The sequence below is a fragment of the Primulina huaijiensis genome, chromosome 12, assembly GCF_012295235.1.
Source record: "Primulina huaijiensis isolate GDHJ02 chromosome 12, ASM1229523v2, whole genome shotgun sequence".
Classification (NCBI taxonomy): domain Eukaryota; kingdom Viridiplantae; phylum Streptophyta; class Magnoliopsida; order Lamiales; family Gesneriaceae; genus Primulina; species Primulina huaijiensis.
The window spans coordinates 6,569,268-6,581,953 of record NC_133317.1 but is presented as its reverse complement, the minus strand read 5'-3'; the positions used below and the strand labels follow the sequence as shown (position 1 = coordinate 6,581,953).

At 35.1% G+C, this 12,686-nt stretch overlaps 3 protein-coding genes across 3 annotated transcripts; all 3 read right to left on the bottom strand.

The window, feature by feature from the left end:
- Positions 1–1,231: 1,231 nt before the first annotated feature.
- On the bottom strand, positions 1,232–3,931 carry LOC140990304 (origin of replication complex subunit 6-like). Its single transcript, XM_073459919.1, has 10 exons — positions 3,619–3,931; positions 3,461–3,507; positions 3,261–3,365; positions 3,092–3,172; positions 2,605–2,716; positions 2,432–2,494; positions 2,272–2,359; positions 2,037–2,104; positions 1,721–1,817; positions 1,232–1,630 (listed from the first exon to the last, which is right to left on the bottom strand). Exons 1-10 carry the CDS (start codon positions 3,736–3,738, stop codon positions 1,551–1,553), a joined length of 861 nt encoding a protein of 286 aa, XP_073316020.1. The 5' UTR covers positions 3,739–3,931; the 3' UTR covers positions 1,232–1,550.
- A 576-nt stretch (positions 3,932–4,507) lies between these two features.
- LOC140990194 (origin of replication complex subunit 6-like) lies at positions 4,508–7,556 on the bottom strand. The gene is made up of 10 exons (XM_073459774.1): positions 7,244–7,556; positions 7,086–7,132; positions 6,886–6,990; positions 6,717–6,797; positions 6,230–6,341; positions 6,057–6,119; positions 5,897–5,984; positions 5,662–5,729; positions 5,351–5,447; positions 4,508–5,258 (listed from the first exon to the last, which is right to left on the bottom strand). Exons 1-10 carry the CDS (start codon positions 7,361–7,363, stop codon positions 5,179–5,181), a joined length of 861 nt encoding a protein of 286 aa, XP_073315875.1. The 5' UTR covers positions 7,364–7,556; the 3' UTR covers positions 4,508–5,178.
- An 821-nt stretch (positions 7,557–8,377) lies between these two features.
- LOC140990193 (uncharacterized) lies at positions 8,378–12,622 on the bottom strand. The gene is made up of 9 exons (XM_073459773.1): positions 12,466–12,622; positions 12,098–12,220; positions 10,818–11,015; positions 10,558–10,636; positions 10,299–10,444; positions 9,994–10,107; positions 9,384–9,515; positions 8,888–9,001; positions 8,378–8,785 (listed from the first exon to the last, which is right to left on the bottom strand). The coding sequence occupies exons 1-9, from the start codon at positions 12,517–12,519 to the stop codon at positions 8,747–8,749; spliced, it is 999 nt and encodes a 332-aa protein (XP_073315874.1). The 5' UTR covers positions 12,520–12,622; the 3' UTR covers positions 8,378–8,746.
- Between the last annotated feature and the right edge of the window lie 64 nt (positions 12,623–12,686).

Below are 12,686 nucleotides of genomic sequence, written 5' to 3'. Positions count from 1 at the left end.
TTACTGTCATGGTTTGCTGAATGATATCCGACCGTTCCAGAAAGGGAACAAGGCTCACCTTGACGAAGTTCCTGGGTGTGATCGTTTATGCTTTGGGGCGTCGTTACGTAGATAGAAAATACCGTGCTATCAGTGGAATCACACGGATCGAAGAAACGGCACGGAAAACGGAATGGTAAAAAGAAAAAAAAATGTTAACATATGTACCTCTAATTTTCATCCGAATGTGTAATAATAAATAATTAAATTGATTGTAAAATATTGATTTTAGTTTATGTATTTTAGTTGATGTTCAATAATATGTAATTCTAAAGTAAGTTTTGAAGAACTTTGATTCCAATTTGGGTTAACATATGTAACTCAAATTGAAATTTTTTCAAAAATTTAATTGATTATATCCCAAAACTTTCTTAATAGTATATTTTAATTTTGAGAAAGTTGTGAAAATTTCGATATATAACAAAGATATGCTTTGTGATTCAATAAGACGTAAATAAAATTTAAAAAATATATTTATTATATTGTTTTCATCCAATAATCTATTTAAATGATATTTATTTTGATTTACATATTTTTAAATATTTTTCCAAAATTTTCAATTTATATTAATTTTTAAAAAATATCCACCGTGATCGTCCGCGAAATGTCATGAGAACTGGAACGGTGACCTCGGCGACCGCGATTGCGAACCATGATTACTGTGAACGTTCTCTTAATTTGCAAACAATTGTTGAATTCTCTGCTGCGTTTGTCGACCCACAACTACCATCATTAATATCACTCCCTACCATCATCCACCTTTGCCGACAGTCCACTGTACACCCAAGTGGCCTTTGACCCTCCAATGCTACGAGCTATGGGGATGGTGTATGGTATCGCCCGAGCCCAAGTCCAAGTCCAAGTCCAAGCCAGTGCCCTGTGTGTACAGTTCAGGGAAATGGACATTTGCGGACAAGCGCAATAGCCCCTATAAAGAACAATTTAGTAGTATCTCGAAAGGTTTCCCTTTAAGAATATATCGGGGTCACTTTTGAATAGATCAGATTGACTGATGCATTATAAATACATATACATTTGCCAATGGATACAATCAGGATAGTAAGATAACGGCTAGCTGGATCAAGTTCACCTAGATTGAAAGCATTGTTTCATAAGATTGTGAACCTTATGGATCCAAACGTAGCATTAGCTTGACATAAATATTGAATAAATATAAAGTTAAACCCAATTCTTCATCAAAATAATTCAATTGCATTCAACTGTATTTACATACATTCAAGTATTTATAAAGAAAATCCATAAACACATAAACTTATAAGCTTCTGTGATTTGTAATACTATAAACATAACAATGAAATCACTGTACCATAGGAAAAGATCGCCATGTTCATGTGCATGGCCATATCATCTTTTTTTTTTAAAAAAATATTCAATAGACATTCTATCCAAGTTTCGAACAAAAACTGCCAAAAAGATTGAAGATGAATTCTTCATGCAAATGCATGAGCCATGGACTACACCATGTTTTCCTCAAGATATTATGTTGCTGGTTAAGCGTCTGCTGTAGCTTTAGGTAGTCTCTTCAGAAAATCAAGTGTACCTTGTTTAGTTTTGGCTCTCTTGTTAGGACCTATAAATTTGGAACATGACAATTATCATAAATATATATAAGAATTGATCTGATTTTTTTTTTTTGTGTGATAAGGGTAAAATTTACTACCTGTAATCTTGCTGCTGGTGTTAGACTGGAGAACAGAAGATTTCCACTTATCATAATCAAGTCTTTCTGTTAGTTTACGCTTCTTGTAAGCAGAAGTCTGCAAGTGAATCAACCAACCTGGGGTTAAAATGAATAAATTTGTTGCTTACGGAGTACAAATAGGAAACAAGACTCATTCACAGATTCAGTGATTGAAAATATTTCATAGAACCATATAGGGCTGATTGTGAAGGTTACTTGTTTCTTTAAGAATCACTCGACTTTTGCAAGGAAAAAAGCACATTAAACTCTGCTGAGATCATTTGCAGATGATTACCTCGCCATCATCAGAACAATAGCCCCCATCCTCGGCCCTTCTTTTGTCCGGTAATGCATCTAAAAGCTCTGCGTCACAAGGCCAAAAAATAAGAAGAAAATTCGCCAATTTAACAAAAGGCATCTTCCAGTGAAAGACTTGAATTAGTCTATCTAGCCGTTGAGAATAACAACAAATAAAGAGACTTTTGATTGGCGTGATGGCAAAGAAGCGTATCCAAGGAAATTTGTGTTACCTCGGTTTCCTTTAATTTCTTTAGAATCCTTCTTTTCTTTTGTCGTCCCAAAGAGGTCAAAGCATAGATCAAGCATTGAGGTGCGTACCTGAAATTGCATTGCTAAATGAATACAGGATAACAAATCATGACTCATCAAAGAGAAGATGATGACTCTTACACTAGAGAATTCAGATTCCGATGTGCCAGCAAGCTCAATCAACTTAAATTTGTCTACCTTAAGCTGCAGAATTAGCACACAATAATCACTGAAAATCTCTTCCCATACATTTCATATGAGATGACGGTAAAATGGAAGAGAGTGTTAAAGAGAATTCAAGATTCTTTTGCAACCTTGTGTTTCTTGGCACTAAGGTAGAATGCTATGGCAGTAAAAACAGGACGACCAAAGTCAGTACTCCCCCTACGGGAAGGGGGCAATGAAGCCAGAAACCGATCTTTGTACCTGAAAATGACCAATCGAGTCTGGGAATTCCAACCAGTGATAGAGCAAATAACAAGTAACATCACCTCCTTCCCTTCCAAGAGAATAATATAATTGTTCCCAACCCCGAAATACATTAAATTGTCTGAACTGATTTACCAGTGCCTAGCTTGCAATCGACTACAATGCCATGTTTAGTTCACTTAAAAATTGTGACTTTTTCGCTCTAATTTTTTTAGAGCATATTCGATAAAGCTTTGCTAAAACCCCCAAATCAAAATCTTGATCCAGTCTTTTGAACTAATAACCAATCAGATAAATTTAATCAACATTTAATTAAGTAATTTATAGATGATAATCAACAAGAAACCTGGCAGTGGTAAATCAAATGCTTACAATGCGAGACCCTTGCGAACGAAGGGAATGAGCATGACGCATCCAAATTGAATAGCCAATTCTCGAATGTCAAGATTATTCCTATCGCCAATAACAAAAGAGATCAAATCTGAATTCCCAAATCAATAATTCTAGAAAAATTTAGTATGAAATGATAGCAAATACTTACTTCACACCAATGCCATTCTGCATTGAATTAAAGGATCTATTATATGCCATTTCAGACATCCCACTCAGCTTCACCGCCGCCTGTCGATCAAACATAACTTCCATCCTAACATAACAGAATTAGCAAGAATCATCTCCACGAATTCAAACACAAGTCTCCAAATCAAGAATTATAAAGGATAAACATTTGTGGGTAACTACCTGGAAGCAGCAATCTCTAGACAAATAATGGCCTTACAAACCTCCCCCTGAAAATCAATATAAATGCATAAAAATTGTAAAACTTCAAAGAGATCACATAATATCTCTACTAAACAGAAATGGGTTTGTTTTTTTCCCCCCAATTAAAGAGGGCTTACAACGCCAATAATTGAAGAATCAAACTGAATATCTGCGAGACGACGCAGCTCCGCGGCTTTGCGGATGAGTTGCTTGGATTCGGAGAGGCCCAGTTTCCTGGCTATATCTGACATATCCATTTTCAACAATTTGAATTAATTCTCGAGCCTCTTGTTGTTGGATTTCGGAGTGTAGGCCAAGGAAAACACAAAGAAATGAAGTAATGTGGTGGTCGGATCTTGATTCATCAAGTATTAACAGCGGGAATGTTGGGTTTTTGGAATTTTGGCGCGGTGGGAAATGCCCTCCATTTCTCCCCGCGCCAAAATTACAAAAACCCAACATTGAAATTCCATTTGGTTTTGCAGTCAACTTTTAAGAAAAAATTATGCCTTTTTTTTTAAAAAAAATTGCAATCCTCGAGTAGCAAAGAATGATTTTTTTTTTAAAGGTTTTAGACTTTTAGTCATTTACCTTTCAATTTTTGTTTTCTCTTTCTCAAGTAAGTCTCTTGTGAGACGATCTCACAAATTTTTATATGTGAGACGGATCAACCCTACCGATATTCACAATAANTTATATTGTTTTCATCCAATAATCTATTTAAATGATATTTATTTTGATTTACATATTTTTAAATATTTTTCCAAAATTTTCAATTTATATTAATTTTTAAAAAATATCAACCGTGATCGTTCCGCGAAATGTCATACCTCCGCGATCGCGATTGCGAACCATGATTACTGTGAAATGTGTTTTCATTAATTTGCAAACAATTATTGAATTCTCTGCTGCGTTTGTCGACCCACAACTACCACCATTAATATTTGTCCCTACCATCATCCACTTTTGCCGACGGTACACCCAAGTGGCCTTTTGACCCTCCAATGCTACGAGCTATGGGGATGGTGTATGGTATCGCCCGAGCCCAAGTCCATGCCAGTGCCCTGTGTGTACAGTTCAGGGAAATGGACATTTGCGGACAAGTGCAATAGCCCCTATAAAGAACAATTTAGTAGTATCTCGAAAGGTTTCCCTTTAAGAATATATCGGGGTCACTTTTGAATAGATCAGATTGAACTGATGCATTATAAGTACATAGACATTTGCCATTGGATACAATCAGGATAGTAAGATAACGGCTAGCTGGATCAAGTTCACCTAGATTGAAAGCATTGTTTCATAAGATTGTGAACCTTATGGATCCAAACGTAGCATTAGCTTGACATAAATATTGAATAAATATAAAGTTAAACCCAATTCTTCATCAAAATAATTCAATTGCATTCAACTGTATTTACATACATTCAAGTATTTATAAAGAAAATCCATCAACACATAAACTTATAAGCTTCTGTGATTTGTAATATTATAAACATAACAATGAAATCACTGTACCATAGGAAAAGATCGCCATGTTCATGTGCATGGCCATATCATCTTTTTTTTAAAAAAAAATTCAATAGACATTCTATCCAAGTTTCGAACAAAATCTGCCAAAAAGATTGAAGATGAATTCTTCATGCAAATGCATGAGCCATGGACTACACCATGTTTTCCTCGAGATATTATGTTGCTGGTTAAGCGTCTGCTGTAGCTTTAGGTAGTCTCTTCAGAAAATCAAGTGTACCTTGTTTAGTTTTGGCTCTCTTGTTAGGACCTATAAATTTGGAACATGACAATTATCATAAATATATATAAGAATTGAACTTTTTTTTTTTTTTTTTTGGTGACAAGGGTAAAATTCACTACCTGTAATCTTGCTGCTGGTGTTAGACTGGAGAACAGAAGATTTCCACTTATCATAATCAAGTCTTTCTGTTAGTTTACGCTTCTTGTAAGCAGAAGTCTGCAAGTGAATCAACCAACCTGGGGTTAAGTGAATAAATTTGTTGCTTACGGAGTACAAATAGGAAACAAGACTCATTCACAGATTCAGTGATTATATTTCATAGAACCATAGAGGGCTGATTGTGAAGGTTATTTGTTTCTTTAAGAATCACTCGACTTTTGCAAGGAAAAAAGAACATTAAACTCTGCTGAGATCATTTGCAGATGATTACCTCACCATCATCAGAACAATAGCCCCCATCCTCGGCCCTTCTTTTGTCCGGTAATGCATCTAAAAGCTCTGCGTCACAAGGCCAAAAAATAAGAAGAAAATTCGCCAATTTAACAAAAGGCATCTTCCAGTGAAAGACTTGAATTAGTTTATCTAGCCGTTGAGAATAACAACAAATAAAGAGACTTTTGATTGGCGTGATGGCAAAGAAGCGTATCCAAGGAAATTTGTGTTACCTCGGTTTCCTTTAATTTCTTTAGAATCCTTCTTTTCTTTTGTCGTCCCAAAGAGGTCAAAGCATAGATCAAGCATTGAGGTGCGTACCTGAAATTGCACTGCTAAATGAATACAGGATAACAAATCATGACTCATCAAAGAGAAGATGATGACTCTTACACTAGAGAATTCAGATTCAGATGTGCCAGCAAGCTCAATCAACTTAAATTTGTCTACCTTAAGCTGCAGAATTAGCACACAATAATCACTAAAAATCTCTTCCCATACATTTCATATGAGATGACGGTAAAATGGGAGAGAGTGTTAAAGAGAATTCAAGATTCTTTTGCAACCTTGTGTTTCTTGGCACTAAGGTAGAATGCTATGGCAGTAAAAACAGGACGACCAAAGTCAGTACTCCCCCTACGGGAAGGGGGCAATGAAGCCAGAAACCGATCTTTGTACCTGAAAATGACCAATCGAGTCTGGGAATTCCAACCAGTGATAGAGCAAATAACAAGCAACATCACCTCCTTCCCTCCCAAGAGAATAATATAATTTGTTCCCAACCCCGAAATACATTAAATTGTCTGAACTGATTTACCAGTGCCTAGCTTGCAATCGACTACAATGCCATGTTTAGTTCACTTAAAAATTGGGACTTTTTCGCTCTAATTTTTTAGAGCATATTCGATAAAGCTTTGCTAAAACCCCCAAATCAAAATCTTGATCCAGTCTTTTGAACTAATAACCAATCAGATAAATTTAATCAACATTTAATTAAGTAATTTATAGATGATAATCAACAAGAAACCTGGCAGTGGTAAATCAAATGCTTACAATGCGAGACCCTTGCGAACGAAGGGAATGAGCATGACGCATCCAAATTGAATAGCCAATTCTCGAATGTCAAGATTATTCCTATCGCCAATAACAAAAGAGATCAAATCTGAATTCCCAAATCAATAATTCTAGAAAAATTTAGTATGAAATGATAGCAAATACTTACTTCACACCAATGCCATTCTGCATTGAATTAAAGGATCTATTATATGCCATTTCAGACATCCCACTCAGCTTCACCGCCGCCTGTCGATCAAACATAACTTCCATCCTAACATAACAGAATTAGCAAGAATCATCTCCACGAATTCAAACACAAGTCTCCAAATCAAGAATTATAAAGGATAAACATTTGTGGGTAACTACCTGGAAGCAGCAATCTCTAGACAAATAATGGCCTTACAAACCTCCCCCTGAAAATCAATATAAATGCATAAAAATTGTAAAACTTCAAAGAGATCACATAATATCTCTACTAAACAGAAATGGGTTTGTTTTTTTCCCCCCAATTAAAGAGGGCTTACAACGCCAATAATTGAAGAATCAAACTGAATATCTGCGAGACGACGCAGCTCCGCGGCTTTGCGGATGAGTTGCTTGGATTCGGAGAGGCCCAGTTTCCTGGCTATATCTGACATATCCATTTTCAACAATTTGAATTAATTCTCGAGCCTCTTGTTGTTGGATTTCGGAGTGTAGGCCAAGGAAAACACAAAGAAATGAAGTAATGTGGTGGTCGGATCTTGATTCATCAAGTATTAACAGCGGGAATGTTGGGTTTTTGGAATTTTGGCGCGGTGGGAAATGCCCTCCATTTCTCCCCGCGCCAAAATTACAAAAACCCAACATTGAAATTCCATTTGGTTTTGCAGTCAACTTTTAAGAAAAAATTATGCCTTTTTTTTAAAAAAAAATTGCAATCCTCGAGTAGCAAAGAATGATTTTTTTTTTAAAGGTTTTAGACTTTTAGTCATTTACCTTTCAATTTTTGTTTTCTCTTTCTCAAGTAAGTTTCTTGTGAGACGATCTCACAAATTTTTATATGTGAGACGGATCAACCCTACCGATATTCACAATAAAAAGTAATACTTTTAACATAAAAAATAATACTTTTTCATTGATAACTTAAATAAGATATTCGACCAACGAAATTGATCCATTAGACCGTCTCACAAGAGTTTTTGTTCATTGATAATGTCCACGTGATATTGTGCATGCTATCGTCATATTTGTGTCCATATATTGTCCCTTCCGAAAAAATTATAAAATTACAAGAAAAAAATAACATACTAAAGTCGAAATTTGATTACCATTTTCTATTTTTATATAAATTTAGATCTAAAATCATGAACCTTTTATTATGTTCGTCAAATGATCAATCCCAATGTAAAATAATCAATGATAAGATAACAAATAGTGGTTTCCATCTTAGTTTTTAAGAGAGAGTTCCAATTTTGGTTCATGTAACTTTATTATTTTGTTATAAAGTCAATGAATTTATGAAACATATGATATTTCAACTTTTATTAATGTTATATTATAAACTTGTAAAACTCCATCTTTTCTCCATTTAGCTGTGAAAATATTTTATGTGGAGCTTATAATTTTTGAATTTGTAAGTACCAAATGCTTTACATCAGTAAAAGATAAGTTAAAAATGAAATTAAACAAATTCAGTTACTCATAAATATATGTTTCTGTTTGGAGGGAAAAACGAAGTATAATGTCATAACTTATCCTATAATACTCCCATTAGCACATTACAATGCCAAACACTTCCATGATTTTTTTACTCCCTTTCGAACATAAACATTAAAAGATATCTAAAATCTGGTTCTCTAATCTTAAACCCCCCCAAAAAAAAGACTGGTTTTCTATCTCATTTTCCAGCACAAACTTTAACAAATACTAAAAATACGGCAAAACCACAATTTTCTTGCCGTAAGTTTTCAAGGAAACTGACGAACCGAATCCATAAAACATCTTGCAAACCAGTATGCAACCCATACTTACTCCTGATGCAAAACCTATGTGGAGGCTTGGCTGGTTCCATCTTCTTGAATCAACTGGCATAAAGAAGAATGCGTTACGATCTTGGATACACGTGATAATTTATTACGTGATTAAATGAAACAATGGGATTCACACGAATGTTATTTAAATCGTACCAACGAGCCAACTCGCTCGTATGCTTCCATTACTTGCGGGTTTTCCTCATCTTCATACCCCACTTGAAGTATTCGAGGTCCATTAACAGACCAGAAAGCTCTCCTACCTGCTTCCTGGAACATGAAAGTAGGGCGTGTGAAGAAGGCGAAGATACCTTTTGATTGATATCATACAAGGTTGTCGTCGAACTTGTTTGACCTTGAACACAGTCTATTGCGACTAAGGGATTCTATGACAAACTCAACAAGATAGAAATAGAGAAAGTGAAGTTGATAATCCAAACAAAGATTATGGCACGTTCAAGACTAACAGGCAAAAATCATATAAATTCAAACTAGTGATGTTAATTTCCAAGCACACCCTAAAAGTTGGAGATTTTCTAATGTGGTGACTGGTGATAATAATACCAATATATCTAGGCAAAAGCAAATAATGACTACATTTCAGATTAGTTCAAGAAAAAGTTTACCCTAGCCAAAAAACAAGTTAGTTCACCTGTAAAATGATTAAATATATGGAATCCAGTGTTTGGACACGGATGTCAGGATTTGCTACTGTTTCTCGTTCTATTGAGAGTGCACTCCCGAGCTCAGGTGGCATTTTAGAAATATCTTGCTCACTGTATATCTATCACATGTCAGTATATTAGACGTCATACTAAATTGAAAACATTTATACAGAAAAATATGCAGAAACAAGAAAAACAAAGCGAAAAACCAGAATTATATTTAATTGTCAAAGAATCAAGAAGTACAAAACAACCCAGTTGTTCACATGAAGTCCAAAGGAATGTGGAGTAACAATCCATAATAAATCCAGCGGTGAAGGCAAATGTTGAAAGTACAGTTTAAGAGCATTGATGCAAACAGTTTCTTATGGGGGTCAGTTGCACAGCTTACCCTGCACAATAATATATATTTAAAAAAAATTATCTCCGTCGGTGATATGAAAATAACCAATGGAGTATTTTTTTAAAGTATTTTTGCACAAGGTTATTTGTGCAAAAAACCCGTTTCCTTGTGTGCTATTTGATTTCCCATGGGTGTGAATTCAAGTAGCAAGCAGCTTCACAAAGCTAAAAAAGGTTGATTCAAGCATATATAACCTTGTTTCCAGCAACTGGCAAAAGAAGTGCAGGCCAAAGAAACTCTGAGATCAAAAGCAAATCCTGCAGTCGGTTATCAGCTTCAAAACAGCAATTTCGAATGGTTCCTGAGACCTGAAAAAAAAAGATCAAGGTTGAAATTTCATTTCGATTTATTCACTCAAGGATTCTAAAACATCAAACATAAGCTTCAAGACAATGTCCGCTCTTGATTTCAGTTTCATTTTTATCAGAGCGTGGTTTTGAAAGAAGATAACCCACGTTGAAATTGGATTTCAGGTAAACAAAAAAAGAAATAAATATACCCCTTTCTTTCGCAATAAACTAGAAGAATCAAATTGCCTAATAATTTGTTTCAAAAGTCCCCGCTTAGGGTCAAGCAGAAGCTTTCTTCCTGCTTCTTTCTGAGAAATGTTCACGAGTATCGAAGCCACGTGTTCAAAGGGATCACCTGATATAAACAAAAAAAGGATGGTGCTTACATACGTGTTGGAAAAGAGGGAATGTCATAAAAATTATCTTATCACAGAAGGAAAACAAAATCGAAGTGGAGTTAGAACCCACCTCTTTTCTCACTAGACGAAGTACAGAATGATCTCACCAGCTTCATGACATACAGACCATGCATCTTCTCATCTCCTTGCTGAAGAATCAAGGTTCATGATAACAACTTTAGTTATTCAGGCCTTTTCAGAGATCAAGGGGTAATAATTCATATTTGTCAATCAGCGAGCTATACTTATCGATGGTTTCAAACAATAATATATTTCCTATTCAGGAAAAAGTAAAATAAAATAAAAAAGTAACAAGAGGATAAAGGCCACCTGAAGCAAATATTCAATACCGGAATCCAACTGTGTGAGATTAACAAGTAGCATGATCAGCAAGTGAGTAATATCACAATCTTTCCTGTACAAAATATCAATTGATGTCTTGATGATGCCCATTTCGACCATTTTTTCTGCAAAAGATGGGTTTTGTGACAAATTAACAAGTGCTTCTGCTGCAGGTTCTGAAACTTCCTGAACAAATGAAAAATAAGAAGGAATTAACAGCACAACCAATCATTCAAAACAGAGCATATATTCATGATCATTCAAAGTTTAGTAACTTGGCAAGGAGACATGGTAAACACAAACACTGAATTGGTCAAGGGAAAGGTTAGTTAGGCCGTAAGAGTCGTTACTCCGGCAGACTCCATCATGTCTCATTTCCAAACCCTTATAGCACCTATTCCACCTTATATCTTGCTATATTACCGCTGCCAACTTCAGACAAAAGTGAGCACACAATATTGCTCCCAAGACTGTGCTTGCAGGTTCCACTTCTGTGTGGTTGACGTTGAGTCTTATGGGTGCTTATAGCGGCAAAAGTTTAGGTTCAAAAATAGTTGAAAGGTATTGATCAGGGCTTCCAACTCATTTCATTGCACACCACCCATCAAGGAACAAGTTCACAATTACATTTAAACCTTTAAAGAAACGTGCTTGAAACCCGTGACAGTGCATCACTAGAAATTATGAGCAAAATTAATTGTGAGTATCTTATTCTCAAACACGAGCAGGACATTGTCAGCCACAAACACATAAAAGAGACCTTTACAGAGGCTAGCAACACACATTATCAACTAAAGGTGCTTCCAATATGAGAACAAGATCGGCACAAATATAGGACCAGACCAACACCAAAAATTGTAATTCAGAAGCTATAAGTGGTTTCCTAAACTATTTATCAGATTTCAAAAAGCAAGGAACTGAGGGTGCATTCGGATGCTGAAATAAAAAAATCTTAAATCTAATATTTTCAATAGATCAAACCTGTTTAAATATCCTTGATTTCCATCAATTCAAAATTCCTCAGTCTGCCAATTTCAACTTGTCCTTCCATTGTTAACTTACTTATTAATTAGTATAACAAACTTCAAATTCTAAAAAAAAGGAGTAATTTGATTTCATAGCTTAGATTATTTTCTCAATTCAAATAATTTCATCCAAGCATAAGCTAAATTATTCCAATATCAAGGCTTAGGAAAGCTAGAGTCCAGCGAAAAAACTTAATACGGCTTCATCAACCAAAAGTAGAAGTAAATCATCATATTAAATACCTTATTTTCAGCTAGAAGGAGAGCCAACGAAGGAAAGGCAACACTAGAGTATTTTCCAAGAGACTGCAACCCGTCCTCCGACCCAGTGTAATCCCGAACAATACTAACAGCCGCCTTCCTAATCTGCACATTGCTTATAATCAATCAAATCGATAACTCCAAAAACATCATAAATTTTGATCAAAACCCAGAAACGAAAAGGATTTAAAACGTTGAAAAATATTTTCTTTATCATCTTCACCACAAAGATTGGCACATAATATACTCAAGTATCAATTACGTATATTTTTTACATGTTCAGATGAGAGAACAGAAACCCTGCTATTAATTTTTTAGCAAGAAAAAAAAAAAAGAAGAAGAAAACTCACTGGTGGAGAAGAAGATGAGAGAAAGCCAAGGAGTTCCTCCAGCTCCGTCGCCATAGTTGTTCGCTGAATGGCTGCTCACGGTTTCTTAACGATTAACAAAATAAATAAAATAACAAAAAATGAAAAATAAAATTTGAGGCCAATTTAAAAGCCCAATTGCAGAACTCGTGGATTTTAGTTCGATTGAAATGAGAAATAATTTATATAATAAAAATAAAATG

What these genes read in the sequence shown, in the direction of transcription:
- LOC140990194 (XM_073459774.1), bottom strand. Translation starts at nt 7,363, where the DNA reads ATGGATATGTCAGATATAGCCAGGAAACTGGGCCTCTCCGAATCCAAG. An exon ending in CAGAATGGCATTGGTGTGAA is followed by an intron (nt 6,798 to 6,885) that starts GTAAGTATTTGC and finishes TATTGGCGATAG; the next exon opens with GAATAATCTTGACATTCGAG. An exon ending in AGAAATTAAAGGAAACCGAG is followed by an intron (nt 5,730 to 5,896) that starts GTAACACAAATT and finishes CTTGTGACGCAG; the next exon opens with AGCTTTTAGATGCATTACCG.
- LOC140990193 (XM_073459773.1), bottom strand. Translation starts at nt 12,519, where the DNA reads ATGGCGACGGAGCTGGAGGAACTCCTTGGCTTTCTCTCATCTTCTTCT. An exon ending in TCTCATCTTCTTCTCCACCA is followed by an intron (nt 12,221 to 12,465) that starts GTGAGTTTTCTT and finishes AGCAATGTGCAG; the next exon opens with ATTAGGAAGGCGGCTGTTAG. An exon ending in GTTTATTGCGAAAGAAAGGG is followed by an intron (nt 10,108 to 10,298) that starts GTATATTTATTT and finishes TTTTTTTTTCAG; the next exon opens with GTCTCAGGAACCATTCGAAA.
- LOC140990304 (XM_073459919.1), bottom strand. Translation starts at nt 3,738, where the DNA reads ATGGATATGTCAGATATAGCCAGGAAACTGGGCCTCTCCGAATCCAAG. An exon ending in CAGAATGGCATTGGTGTGAA is followed by an intron (nt 3,173 to 3,260) that starts GTAAGTATTTGC and finishes TATTGGCGATAG; the next exon opens with GAATAATCTTGACATTCGAG. An exon ending in ATTGTTCTGATGATGGCGAG is followed by an intron (nt 1,818 to 2,036) that starts GTAATCATCTGC and finishes ATTCACTTGCAG; the next exon opens with ACTTCTGCTTACAAGAAGCG.